This window comes from Leishmania braziliensis, chromosome 28 (genome assembly GCF_000002845.2).
Source record: "Leishmania braziliensis MHOM/BR/75/M2904 complete genome, chromosome 28".
Lineage (NCBI taxonomy): Eukaryota > Euglenozoa > Kinetoplastea > Trypanosomatida > Trypanosomatidae > Leishmania > Leishmania braziliensis.
In genome coordinates, this window is record NC_009320.2 from 591741 (window position 1) to 605652 (window position 13912).

Sequence of the window (13912 nt, forward strand, 5' to 3'; positions counted from 1 at the left end):
CTCGAGGAGGCCGTGACGCGTAGCCGGCTGGCTCTCCTCCACAACACCTCCCGTTTGGCGTGTGTGTGTGTGTGTTTGGGGTGGGGGGTCCGCGTCGGTATTGCTCTTGAGCACTAAAGGCACACAGCTGCCATCGTCCTCCAGAGGTGCGCGTTGTCCTCCATCTCCTCTGCAGCCTTTCTACCCTCTCTCTTTCTGTTCTTTTGCTCCATCATTGCTCCTGCGGAATCTCGTCTTGGGACGCACCATCCACACCTTACTCACTCACGACTGAGTCGGCACATTCCGAGTCACATGCAATACGTCGTCATACAATTTTTTCTGCGTTCCCTAGCGCGCACACTTCCTCTTTCGTCAGATCTAGAATCGCTTCTAACTCAACCTCATTGTTGGAGCTCACAAGGATAGGGGGAGAGCACGAAGGGAGAAAAAGTATAAAACCGAAAACCTGTTTTACAGCTCACGCCGTCCCCTCTCTCTCTCCCTCTCTCTCCTATCCCCTTTTTTCCTGTGCGGGTGCCGACATTGCAACTAACGCGCGCGCTCTTCCCCTTTGCCCTCTCTCGCATTGGCGTCGTCAATTCATCACTATTGGGTGCACGTGTAGGTCAGCGAGGTGTAGAGTGCAGACTTCGTAGTTATGACCACCGTTACTGCTGGGCCTGACTCGTTCACATCCTCCTCATCACCCTGCTCTCGCACACTTTCCGTCTAACAGGCACGCACGGACTTTGTCCTCCCCTCCTCCCGCGCTATGCGAGTGTTCGTGTCTTTTTTTCCCCCCTTGTCTGCGCTTGTCACGCTTGTGCTTTGCAAACACCATCGCGCAAATTGCTGATTTGACGGGTCTCTCTCTTTTTTCTTTTGCCTCCGTCTCCCCCCCCCCCCCCCGATTGGCTGTTGTAGTCGCTTGTCTGTCTTCTTTGTCTCCCTTTTTTTTTGCGTGTGGCGACGTTGAGGTCGTCGCGCTCTCCCGAATTTTGCACCGACGGTCACACGAGGAAGGGGGAGCAAGCGAAGAGAAACGCGTTTTATAGCGGCGCTGCTGGGGTTTTTGCTGTTCGTCTTCTCTGCTTTGTCGACTCGTCTACCTGAGTCGCAATCACATCCACCTCTCCCCTCCTCTCCCTTTCCCCCAGAGAAGCAGAAAAAAAAAAAACATAGAGAGCTGCATCTCTGGTCGTCGCTCACGCACACGCAGCACCCTCTCGCCATCCCTGTCTGCCTCCTCATCGTCGTTGTCCTGTGAAACTGCTTGTGTGAGGGGAGGGTTGAGTTTTTGCTTGGGAAAAGTGGTCTCTTGCTGTCACCACGGTAGATCGAAGACGTCAACACCGCCTGGCTCTCTTCGCTTCTTTATTCTCTTTATGCTTGTCTTGGGGGCATTTGCCTCCCTATCGACCCGTCTCGATTGTGTGGATTCGGGCCCTTTTTGTTTGCTCTGGTTCGGGTGCCCAGTCGACCCAGACACGTACATAACGCTAACGTACGCACAAAAAAGCACAGCACTGTCAGGCGGGGACTACGGCTGGTGAGTCTGACTGCCACCTCTCGTGTAAGACCAGTAAGGAACAAGAGCGTAGCGGACTGGGGGCAAGACGGCGATAACACCTCACGAGTGTAAGGCGAGAACACACAAAACAACGAGGAAGAGAAGTGAATAGTACCACATGCGACGGAGCCGCTTTTAGGACCGCAGAAAGGCGTACCTACGCGTAATTGTGCTCCACGAGCGCGTCGAGAAGAGCACTAAAGAAAACAAAAAGGGCCACACAACACTAAGCGAAGGAAAGCGTAGTGCACCTTTTAGGTGTCGTTAATTTGGCCGCTTTCTGCTCATTTTTCCCCTCCCTCTCCTTCTCTTCTGCCTTCATTTGTGTGTCCTTTCTGCAGTGTTCGCGTCTACGCATTGTATGTGGGTGTCTGGGCACGCGTGCACGTGTTGGGCTCTCTAACATTTCGGCCTTCATTCCCTCTGTGTCCCCTTTTTTCTTGCTCTTTTCTTCGCTTCTCCCCTCTGTCCCTCCCCGTCCTCTTGGCGTACATTTTTCCTCGCTCGTGTTCATCGCACACGTGTGCGCGCTCTCTGGCTTCGTGCGTACGTGTGTTCGTCTTTTGCTTCTTTGTTGCTTCTTCCCTCCTTGTGGTTGTTTTAAATCGAAAACGAACGAGAGCGAAACGTAGTGGCATCGGGGGTGTCACTGAGTGTCTCCCACCCTTCTTTCCTCCCCCTTCCCCCATCCCACTCTCTCTCTCTCTTTCCCTTGTGTATTTTGTTTTTCTCTCTGTTTGTGCGCGTACGTGTGTTGCGCCATCTCCATGTTGACTTCATCTCTCGCTCTTCTTGTCTTTTTCTCTTTGGCTGGCTGGTTGCTGCTGCCGCTGCTCTCGTTTGTGCTCCCCACCCCACCCTCCCCCCACTGCCACACACGCACATACATACATGCCTCTGCGCTTCGGTATCTTGGCGCGCTTTCTGCTGTCTCTTCATTCCCTTGCTTTGTGCAAACAGACCATCGACACAAAACTAGCGTAACATCTCTTGCCCCCTCCACCTCTCCGCCCTCCCTCGCTCCCTGGGTCGCTTGGCGACTTTACGGCCCTGTCTAACGCTGTTGTTGTTGTTGTTGGTGTCTTCTTGCTGGTGCATATTCCCCCCTTTCCCCTTCCCCCCTCAAAAAGAGAGAAAAAATTGGGTGCTTTGCTCCGTGCGTGTTCATTCGCTACGTAACGCGTGTGTTTTCTTTTTATTTTTTGTTCTCCTTGCGCTCTCTGACACCTCATCCGGGGTCGCTGCCTTAACTAACAAATCATCTGCCTTTCCGATGCTCTCGAAGGTGATGTTCACGTCGGCAGGGCCACAACCAGCCTTTGCCTCACTCCAGAATGCAAGCAGCAACAGCAAAATGGAAGTGACAGACCCACTGAGCATGTCGTCCGAAGCCACCACCACCACTGTCGTCACTGGTGGGGTGGCTGGTCGCTGTCCACCGTGCTTCACCCTCTACCCAACAGGCGCGGACAGAGTGGGCGCGCTGCATGATGGGGATACTGATCACCTTGCACCCACGGCCTCATCCCCAGCGCGTGGCCTGGACGGCGTCTTGTCTTCTGCATCAAAGACGAGCAAGTTTGGTGTAGCAGGGCAACCTTCCACCCCTGCGTTGCCAAAGCGCAAGTATCCTAAACTCCTCACTCAGCTAGCACACGAACTCCGCTGGATGCACAGGAACTTGCGTCATAGGTGCGACAACCCCTCTAAGCATCGTGTGAACAGCGTTTCAGATGCATCGCAGAGACCCAGTAGTCGTTCCTCGGACTCTCCCTCCCCCCACGCCGACGGCGAAGGCAACGAAGAGTTGCGCGTCACAACGAGCTTGCGCAGCTCAATGCGGAGCTCATCATACCTGCGAAGTGAGATGATGAGCCGTGGCGGCAGCACCTCCACGCGCCACGCACATGGAACGGCAAGAAACGCAAAACAACACAGCCTCACCCTGGCGAAGGGTGAGGCGAAGCAGGTGCACCCTGCCGCTCTACCAGAGGTGACGCCTGACCCATACGCGCCACCCTCGTGCCAGTACGTGGTGCGGCACCTCGAAGTTGTGGATGCGGAGGAAGACGCACTTGGCAGTGTCCGTATTGACAGCCCTACTGACTCTGTGATGGGCGCGGAGCATGCTGGTGGGACGTACAGGGCTGCAGGGGTTTTGGGGACCACCTACCGGGGCCACGGTGGCTCGTCGTATGCGGCTGAGTTTGGCAGGGACGACGCGAGCGATGTGGAGGTAGGGGGAGCTGTCACCGCCAGTCCATCAGACCGGCAAGGTCTCACGGTGAACGGTGCTCTTGCAGCCCAGGACATCCGTGAGGGTGAGCAAGCGGACGACGATGCGCCAGCCTCCGTCGACTCATACCAGGTATTCTTCAGCCGTATCGTCGCCCTGCAACACCAACTGCATGACCTGGAGCGACAGACGGCCAGACTTCGCGCGGTCTATGAAGAGGAGCAGCAGGCACGTCTGCGCTCTAAGTCCAAAGGTCAGCATCTGAGTTGGACCCGCACTGTCGAGGCTGCCAACACGATTCACTTTTGGCGCCAGAAAGTGAGCGCTTTGCGTCTCTTCGAGGCGCAGTACATGAACATACTGAAGCTCTTCCAACAAAATCTACAGCTCGTCGATCCTGAAACAGAAAAGGCTCAACAACTCTGGCGGTCGTCTGCGAGCGCGGCTGCAAAGCCTGGAGCCACTCCAGTCGCTATGCAGGCTCGCCGCACGTTTCTCTCCTCGCCGCAGGTAATTGCGGTACAGGAACAGCATTTGAAGAGCCTTGGTGAGCAGATGAAGGCGTGCTGGAAGACGAACACGATGCTGAGAGAGGAACTGCGCCACTTCGAGCAGTGCGAAGTGCGCGTGCCACACGTCACCTTCACTACGGCAGGCATGGACATCGAGCACTTTATCGCTTCATTACCACCGCGGATAGCGCCCTGCGTCCTTCGCAGCGTCCCTTCGCACAGCTCTATGCGATCACTGGACAGCCTCGGAAGCGCAGAGACGCAAATGCTGCTGACGGCTCAGAACTTCTCCCTCACCTCAAGTGACTACGACACTGATGAGAACACCGCTAAAGCGGCAAACGCAAGCCGCAAAGTTGCCGATGCGTCTGGCCGTGGAGGCAACGAATGTTCACACAGCAGTCACCCCGTTACGCACCCTTCCCTGTGCCCTGCTGCCGCGTCAGCATCGCCGCTGGCGTCGTACATAAACCTCACGAGTATCGTTACCAGCACCCCAGCCTCGCCTGTCATACCAAAGAGACTGAAGTATGTCATTCGCTCCGCCACACTCGACCATGAGGAGAGCAGAGGCAGCAGCTTCAAGAGCTGCATCGCGCCGCTCTACATGGACTCCGGGACATCGACCACCAACTCGCAAACGCGGGGACACAGTGAGCGCCATGTGACGTTCGCGCTGGAGCCGGAGGTGCTCGACGCGCGCCCTCGCTTCAGCGCCCACAGCCGCACCGTAGAGTTGCTAGAGCAGATTTGTCTGGACAAGCAGGCGCTGTGGAGCGCGTTGCCAATGCTGGAGAGTGCCCTGGAAGAGCACCTTGGTCAGCTGGCGCAGCTGCGCGCGCAGTGGAATGCGGCCACAGCAGGCGAAGCGCTGACCCCCATGCCAAGGGTCACGTCGCGGGTGTGTGAAATCGTTGCCCCTAGCGATGCTGGCCCCGAGTGCTACGCACATGCTGAAGCCGCGGCGTCCTCACAGAAGTCATTTTCATCGACGACCACGCCAGAGATAAAGACGGAGAGGAGCAGACGAAGCAGCAGCAAGGTGAACCTGGAGGTGTGTACAAAGTGCTCCGTGATGTAAGCTGGGACAAGCAGTCGTCTTTACAGAGCCCAGCAGAACGATGGGAGGGGACTGCGTCAAACTCGTGTTGGGTTTCCGGGAAAGATGGAAGAAGCAGGCGCATGCAGTGAGAAGATGTCGTACTTTTGTCTTGACTCACGCGCATATTTCCCAGTCCTGCCCCCCCCCCCTCCTGAAGGGAACACCCACACACCCACACACACACACACACACACACACACACACACGCACAACATTTCTTTTCGACAGTGGCTGTGTGCGCCTCCCTCTTGGGCCTCTTTCTGGGCAGTGAAGTGGACAGTTATCCGAGGCATTAGTGCTCTCCCCCTCGTTCTCGATTTATCCCTCCCCCTTCCACCTCCTCCGCCAGTGCCTTTGCACACTCTCTGCGAATAAAAACCCCCACAGGGGACAGCGACGCGCGGGTGCGGATGTAAACAAATCGGAGATGGAATGGAAGCAAAAGACAGACCCACGCGTTGCGCCCATATACATATATACATGTGTGTGTGTGTGTGTGTATGGGTGCGAGTACAGGCGTGTGCATCCTTCTAGCTCACCGTGTCTGCTTGCCCTTTCACTGCCATCGCTCCACCACCACCACCTTAACGGAACGGCACCGTGGCCGTGGCGTTGCCTTTATTTTGCCCACGATCGCTTCCTCTGTAGATCTCACCCCCCCCCTCCCTCCCGTCTTTTCTTTTACATCCTATGCGCTGCGTATGTTGGATGAATCGTCGACATGATTCGAAGTGGGCGCGAAAAAAGAAACGTCATGGTGACTGCCCAGTCTCTTCGGTACGGCGCCAGCCCAGGCCTGCTCGCTGACACCAAGAGTGGGTATCCCTGATGACAGGGGACGCCTCAGTACGTGGTATCCAGAGTGCAGTGCCCCCTCCCCCCAACTCTCTGTGGGGAAGCTGGAGCGATGGATCGCTGCTGCTGTCCGGCGGTGAGGTCCCGGATGGCGTTGCGTCGAAGCGGCCTGCGACCGCGGACACGTCTGTCCAGTCCATGTGATTGGCCAGGGTGCCTTCGTAACTCGAACGCAGCTTAGCTCGGCCCTCACTCTTTACTCGTGTGAGGAGCCTGAGTGTCACCCCAAAGGGAATGCCCCCAGGTGGCGACCGGCGCCATGGAAACGGCTGTGAAGCGACCTGCAGTGCGGGAGTGAGCAGCGTTCTGGTCATGGGCCATGTTTGGAGGACTGAGTCGGCGCACTGCTGTAAGGCGTGCCTGCCGCTGCTTTGCACAACGCGATGGGCCTTGAGTGACCTGGGTCGAGTGGACTGACGCGGAACTCATGCGCTGTAGGGAAGGAAATGGTCACATTGGACCTTAAAAGCGCACTGGTCTCTGTTGTCGCCTTGTCACTGTCACGCAACAGCACAGATGTGCTGACCTGTTTGTTTTTCGATATCTGCGTGTGGTCCGGTTTGTGTCCGCCTTCACCGTAGCAGGGCAAGCCGACTCGCTTGTTACCACGCTTATTCTCTCTGTGTGAGTGTCTCTGCTAGTGTACACATTTTTTCTTCCCCTTTTCTCTCGCTTCTTTGGCATTCTATCTCCCTAAGAAACACGCGGACCTGCTGCCTCTGACCTATCATCTTCTCTTGCATTGTACGCTGTTCTGTTGCTGGGTGTGTGTGTGTGTGTGTGTGTGTGAGGGGGGGGGGTGCAGTTGTGTGTTTTCTTGCGTATGTGTGTGCGTCTCTCTGCCTCTCCACCTGCTCCTCTCTTCCCTACAGACACACACCTCTTCACACTCTTGCACTGGTCTCCTCGTCCTGCCCCCTCTTTTCGCGCGCTCTCTCTGGCCGCCGCGGGCCTGTAGGAGTATTTGGTCAAATGCTGACATTATTTTCGCCTTCTCTGTGCACTTGGTCTATGCCTCAGTTTGTGCATCTGCGTAGACACACAGGATGTGCGTCGAGGCACAGACCACTTTCGGTTTCGCTTTTTTTTTCGTTTTCTTGAGACCCTATTTCATGTTGCTCGTCTTCGTTTCGTGTCTGTTGGTAGTGGCAGCCCTGTTCCCTGAGAAGGCGGGTGCGCTACGGCAATAGGGTGCACGTGATCCATAAGCGCATGAGTGTGCGTGTGGGCGCCACTAAAGGAAAGCAACCGTGATTGTCTAACTCCACACTCAACTAGTCTTCTCTGTGTGTTGTCCTTTGAGTTGTCCTGTGTGTGTGTTTTGCTCTGTCTGCACTTCTTTCACCCGCCTTCCCCCCAATACCCACCCCTTAAACACAGACATACACATGGCACTCTTCAGCTGCACCTTTGTTGATTTACCTGTTCGACACGGTGCATCCCTCCCCCCCCTCCCAACACTACCGCCGTTGCTGACACTGTTGCCGCTGTGGTTATGGTAAATTTACTGTGTTGTTGTTTTTTTCCTGCCGTCTTTCTCTCTCATCTCTCGTGTGCTCGATTGTGAACCCCACGACGTCCGTGTGGCGCCTCTTTATTCCTTTCGTTTTCTTCTCCCTCCCACCTCCGCAGCGTTGCTTGCTATCACTCATTCACACATGGTCTTCTCCCTCACCTCATCCCTTCCCTCTCATGTTTGATCTACTTTTATTGTCACCATCGTGGACACTGTTCACTCAAACGTCGCCGTCGCTACTCTTTCTCCTATTGTTGCTTCATGCCCCTCCCTCCCTCCCTCCCTCGGCGTACTCCTTTGCCCCTGGGCACCGAGCCCGAACTGTGGAGTGAAAGTAGCAAAGAGCATGAGCGCGCCCTGTTAACGAAGTCACTCGCGAACGAGGAGTGCATTTTTCTGCTACGTAGGAGCAGTCGTAGTCGTTGAAGAGTCAAGAGGAACTTCGACGCGGCATCGCGCGCGACTGTTAACGTGTGGGTGGGTGGGTGCGTCGCCGCCTCGCTTTTATGCATTGCAGTGGGCATGAGGAGGGAGAGGGGCAGGAGAGAAAATGAAAGGGAAAAAATCCGACTAAGGGAAAGGGATGCGAAAGAAGATACTTCACACACTTCATTGTCTGACGAGGCGCGTTGTGGGAGTACAACACGGATTCATTCGTCCTTCGACTCGCTGCCTCCTGCCTTCCCCCTGTACAGCCACCTGTGCCATCACTTCGTGTCTCTTGCGAGGCTGGGCAAGGCAACTCATTGCTCAGATCTGAGTGTGCGCCTACTACGCGCCTGACACCCAATAACGCCAACCGAGAGCAAAAGAAGAGCTGAGGAATGAATCGACCAAACCGGGATAGCACGGGTCAACTTACGGTCACGGCTGCCCTTCAAGCCACCCTACTTCCCTCTCTCCTTACCCCGTTGGCGAGCAGGAAGAAACGTAGCTTTTAGTCCTCTATTTCCGCCAGCACTGCCCAGCGTATGTGCCTCCCCGACAAGTATACTGCAATATGTGGCACCGTTGATGGTGTGTGCGCGTGTGTCCGTCAGTGTGTTTCAACAGGTCTACTCCTCCTTTGTTTTCTCATGCTTTGGTGCGGAGAGAGAGAGAACGTCCACCCGCTGCTTCTCCAGCGCGCATCCCCCTCCCTTCACAGATCGTATTAGCCCCTCGCATTCCCCCCTCTCCTCCTCCCCCCCCCCCGCAGCCTTCGCAGTATCATCGCCTCCGTCTGGCGACTTCGCACAATACAATAGGAACCTAAAGCATAGTTAATTCGCACGAAAGAAAAAAGCAAATGTTGCGTCGGCTGTACGTGGCGCACGCGACGGCCGGAACGGCGCTGGCGTCGCGTCAGGTGGCCTGGCTGCGCTCACACACGGCGGCTCCCACACAGTCACCGCAATCCCCCGTGCCCCCGCACGCCCTGTGCGTGGCACAGCGAAGCTTCATGGACTCCGTCTTTGGTCGCCCACAGACGAAGGTGAAGCTGGACGATGTCGCTTACGACAAGTCCGCGCCACACTACAGCGGCACAGTCTTTGGGCTGCCAGCTGACAACGTCATTTTCTACTCGAAGGTGGCTGCCGGCACGTTCGCGACGTTGGTTGTCGTGTACATTTTCTTCAAGGGCTACGTTCTTCTCTCCCGCTTTAGTCTGCAGACGGTCGCTCGGCTAGGGTTTATGAGCGGCTTTGCGTGCTGTCTTATCAGCTACACAGTCGCCCTGTCTCTCATCCGGCGCTACCGCATCAATGCCGAGACGGTGTACAATCAATCCATTGCGCTTGTCATGCGCAATGAAAAGGTGGTGCAGCACCTCGGCACGCACCCACGCACCGGCGACTTCCGCACGTACAACGCGACCGGCGGCTTCAAGCTGCCGTTGATGCGCCGCATCCGCAGTGGCTCGTACGAGCTGTCGGACCTCCTCGGGCTGAAGCAACGCCGGCTGCAGATGCTCCTCACACTCAAGAACCCCTCCAGCGGCAACGAAGGCCTGGTCTCGTGCGATGTGCGTAAGGAGAGCACCGGCTTCTTGTCTTCCACGAATGTGTACAAGTCTCTCTCCATCACGCTCTACTCGGAGAACAAGAAGGCGGAGCCGGAGACGATCATTCTGATCGGCAAACCGGAGGATGTCGTGTACCGCTCTCTCATCCTGCGCTGAAGAAGTGCGCGGCAGTGCGACGCAACCACTGAGAGAGATGGGCTGTGTACATGTGTGGGGAAACGGGAGAAATGGAGTAGAGATAATGGGTGGATGCTACCAAGGCGTAGAGAAGTCGAGCCAAGGCAAATGTGTCGCCTGATTGGGAAAGGGGGTTGTATGCCTCTTGTCTCCCTCTCTGTCCCTCGATCCATGTGCAGGCCCGCACACTTCTTTAGCTTCAGGGTGGATGGGTGACTGGAGATGGGATCAGAATGATGACGTGGTGGGGGGTCTGCACCCATGGACTTGGGGGCAATCAGCTGCTGAAGACGAAATGGAACGCTTGGCAAGTTAATTTCATCACGTCAGGCGCACACCTCCTCTCTCGCTCGCTCTGTAGCCTCGTCGCTAGGGGATAGGGGATGTGCAATACTCCCGGCAGCAAACGGCGTCCCTTGTCATTCATGTTTTGGGCACTTGTGGACGCTTCCGCTGCGCGCGTGGATTTTTTTTTGCCCGTGCCAATGGTGGGGGTCTTCGTATGGCTGTCACCGCCCCGAGACGCGTCATCCTCCCCCACCCCCCTCCCATGGTCATCAGCCCCCCCCCCCCTCTCCTCCTCCTGGGCTGACACACCTCGGGGGATTTCGCTTGTTCGGATTTCGGGTCAGTTGGACCCTCGTCCTCGTTGGTCTCACGGACATGGCGGTCACTCTTCTTGGCTTCCCTTGACGGCGTGGGCGTGGGTTCGGGCTGGCGTATGGGCATGAGCGCGGGTTCGCTATCCGCCCCCTCCCCCCCCCCCGCTATCGCATTTTTTTTCCTCTCACACCTCGATACCAGTCACCGTACCTTCATGGGCTGTTGCTGTTTTCGTTTTCGCCTGCACGTATGCCTCTTGCCAGCTAGTGGGTCGGTCTGAAGGAAAACTTATCGGCCTACTCCCCTTGTTTGCTCTCTTTTTCGTTCATTAGGTGTGTGTGGGTGTGTGCGTGCGCGTGTGTGGGTGTATGTGTGCCAACTCGTATCCATACATAGTGTGTATGCAGATGATGGAACGGCTGTGCTCCTGCACGAGCGAAAGACGGCAAGTAGAAGTCTGCAGCAGCAGCGGTACTGCTATCAGACAAAGGGTCAGCTCTGTTTTACAAGGAACCGCAGTATCGCTTCACCCTTTCCATGCAGTGTGTTTCGCAGAGAGGCTCCTCATGCCCCCTGCTCCGTTCCCTCCCCTCAACATACCGAATGAAAAGGTTGTGTAGGGGCCCATCAACGCGCTAGCAGAGGCAAGCGAGCGTTAGTCGCAGGATTCCGACGTCTTCGCATCGCTTTCTCTCTCTCCCTCCTTCCCACCTCCACCTCCACCCCCTTCAGATCCGATCTGCCACTCGCATAGAATCACACGCACATGCACCCATATAGCGCCCTAGAATGTCTTCAAGGGCCATACATACACGCGCATCATCAGCACACACAGAGAGAGACTACCTTCGTGTGAACGGCGACGACAAGTCTGGGATGGACGTTCCACTGCGCCTTCGACTGGCCTACGCCAACTGCCTCAATAATGTCTACTGCGACAGGAGAAATGTAAGATGCGACGCCAAACCTCTCTCCTGTGACTTGTCGTACACCAGCAGAGGCGCTGAGCACGACGGGCGGCACTGGCTGAGCTCGCTGGTGGCGTCGGTCGGGTCGAACCAGTCCGAGGAAGCCTTGCTGCATACCGACCTAGCGGTCAGTGCCTCTCTCCTTTCCCCACTCGTGGCCACAGAATTCATGGAAGCGAGAGCACCGCAATCGTCGTACAACGCAGACCCGCAACTGCAAGGCTGCCTTGAGAAGAGGGAATCTGTTGACCAGTTAGCCGCTCCTTCTCCGCGGCCGTCTGATAATATCGGTGCAGCTCCTTTCTCCCCGCGTACAGAAAGCCCAGTCGACGAGATGCCGCCAGAATCGCCGCACACGCCATTCGCCACTTTCAGCAAGACTGCCCCATTACCTCCTGCTAGTCCTTTCGGGCCCGACACACAGGAAGCGACAAGGGTGGAATCAGCGGTGCAGGCAAACGTCGCTGCGCAGGTGGAAGCCGACGCGGCAGCACGCGCACACACGGTGCGCGTCAACGAGGAACTGGCTGGAACGCACGAGGCCTTGCTCGCCAACGTCGCAACCGCCCTCGAGCGGCGCCTGCGCGAGTGCGTATTGAAAACAGTCGCACTCGACGACGCACAGCAGCAGCTCATCTGTGCCTTCCAGCTTCGGTCATCCATGTCTCCTGCATCGCCGTCTCCTCATCCTTTACCTGTGATTCCGTCAACTGCGGAAGCCTTTCACGCGAGTTCTGCACCGCCAACCCGAGACCAGCTGACGAAGCAAGCAGCACCCGCACGAACCGATGTCTCCTCGTGCGCGACAGCGAAACAAGATGCAGCCAGTGGCGAAGTGGCGGATGGGCCTGCTGCGAAGCCCGCTGCCGTTGATGCCGCGGCACCTCTCCCTTGGCTTTCGGCGAACCGGACGGACGCCTCTCTCTCCGATGACGTGAAGAAGGAAGTAGCGCTGCACCTTTACGCCTTGAGCCGCCAAGTGCAGCAGCTGCGCAGCCACCTCGAGGCGCACGAGTCGACGCACTACCGACACGTGAACGCGTTGCGCGCAGCTCAGAGGCAGCGACGAGGGTGTGCGTCGCTGCCTCTTCGAGTTGAGATCATCAAGGGGTACGAAGACGACCCCGTACCGTACCGTAAGGGGCCTTGGAGAGAAGCCGATTTTGCTGCCGCACGGCGCGGTGGGCAGAATCTCAGCGCAGGCGGCATGAGGGGGGATGCCGCAAGTGACGAGAGTTACATCTCTGACGACTTCACGGAGGTCACCTCGGCTACGTCGTCTGTCGTGCGCATCGGCACCGGGCGAGTAAGCGACGGTGTGGGGGGCGATGACGGAAGCAGCAGCACTGTCAGCAGCACCGAGGAGCTTTTCCGACAACGACAGGCTGCTGCGCTCAGGGTGCGGAACCAGCAAATGGTGGCACGCAGCGTCGCCGTGAACGCGGCATCTTCGTCACGCAATCGCATGAGCGACAGCAGCACTGACTACTCCAGTTCTTTGGCGAACACCGCGATGACGACGGACACGCGCAGTACTTCGAGGCCCACCACCACAACCTCGACAGACGACGACTCGGACAGCGACTAGCGAAGTGATGTGCTGATTTACTGCACCGCGCCTCCGTTGTGGTGGTCTTCCTGAATGTCCCTTATTCGACCCACAAGCCGAAAGATGGCAAAGGACAAGGGAGAAAAAGAAACGAAGACGTCGCTCTCCTCATCGCTACTCTCCAGCACAAAGTAGCGATGAGGAAAGTGTGGCAGCCGTTTGTCTACCTCTGCCATCTCTTTCCTCCCCTCCCTCCCTCCCTCCCTGCCACCAGATACTCCCCGGCCACAACATGAAGAGGGGACGCTGTGGTTGAACAGAAAGCTGGGCGGACACGTGGACAGATATGATCCCTCGCGTCCAACGGTAACGTAGATGTTGCTTGACCCCAACGACGCTAGTCCCAATAGCACCCACGTCACCTAACTACCCCGGCTCTCCATTTTTTTTTTTTCGTATCCCTCTTCCACCTCCCCCTTTGCATCAGCGGTGTTGCGTTGTGGTTGCCTACGTGCGTACTTGGGCCTCGCCATAACCGCCGTTTCCAACACGTCCTCCCACAGGACACGCACTTCGCAGAAGGAAGAGGAGACCGAGCAGGAAAGGAAGGGAAGCGCCACCCCCTTTCTTCTTTAGGCCCTTTCACTCTAGTTTGTTCGCAATTCATCTATGGGAATCCACTGAGGAGGTGCGCTTACCACTGCTGTGTGTGTGTGGGTGTGGGTGGGTGGGTGTGTATGTGTGCATGCCTCATTGATGGCACTGCTTGAATCCGCCTTTCCCCCCCCCCCACCCCCGACATCGGCAAAAATACGCAGTCGGTCAATTCCTCCCCCA

The 13912-nt window shown here is 56.8% G+C and overlaps 3 protein-coding genes across 3 annotated transcripts; all 3 read left to right on the forward strand.

Annotated features, from left to right (window-relative positions):
• Positions 1-2825: 2825 nt before the first annotated feature.
• LBRM_28_1710 (hypothetical protein, unknown function) lies at positions 2826-5381 on the forward strand (the record flags this gene model as incomplete). Its single annotated transcript, XM_001566151.1, has 1 exon — positions 2826-5381. The coding sequence occupies one exon, from the start codon at positions 2826-2828 to the stop codon at positions 5379-5381; it is 2556 nt and encodes an 851-aa protein (XP_001566201.1).
• A 3833-nt stretch (positions 5382-9214) lies between these two features.
• LBRM_28_1720 (conserved hypothetical protein) lies at positions 9215-9934 on the forward strand (the record flags this gene model as incomplete). The annotated part of the gene is made up of 1 exon (XM_001566152.1): positions 9215-9934. The coding sequence occupies one exon, from the start codon at positions 9215-9217 to the stop codon at positions 9932-9934; it is 720 nt and encodes a 239-aa protein (XP_001566202.1).
• Positions 9935-11434: 1500 nt separating this feature from the next.
• Positions 11435-13114, forward strand: LBRM_28_1730 (conserved hypothetical protein; the record flags this gene model as incomplete). The annotated part of the gene is made up of 1 exon (XM_001566153.1): positions 11435-13114. The coding sequence occupies one exon, from the start codon at positions 11435-11437 to the stop codon at positions 13112-13114; it is 1680 nt and encodes a 559-aa protein (XP_001566203.1).
• Positions 13115-13912: the final 798 nt, after the last annotated feature.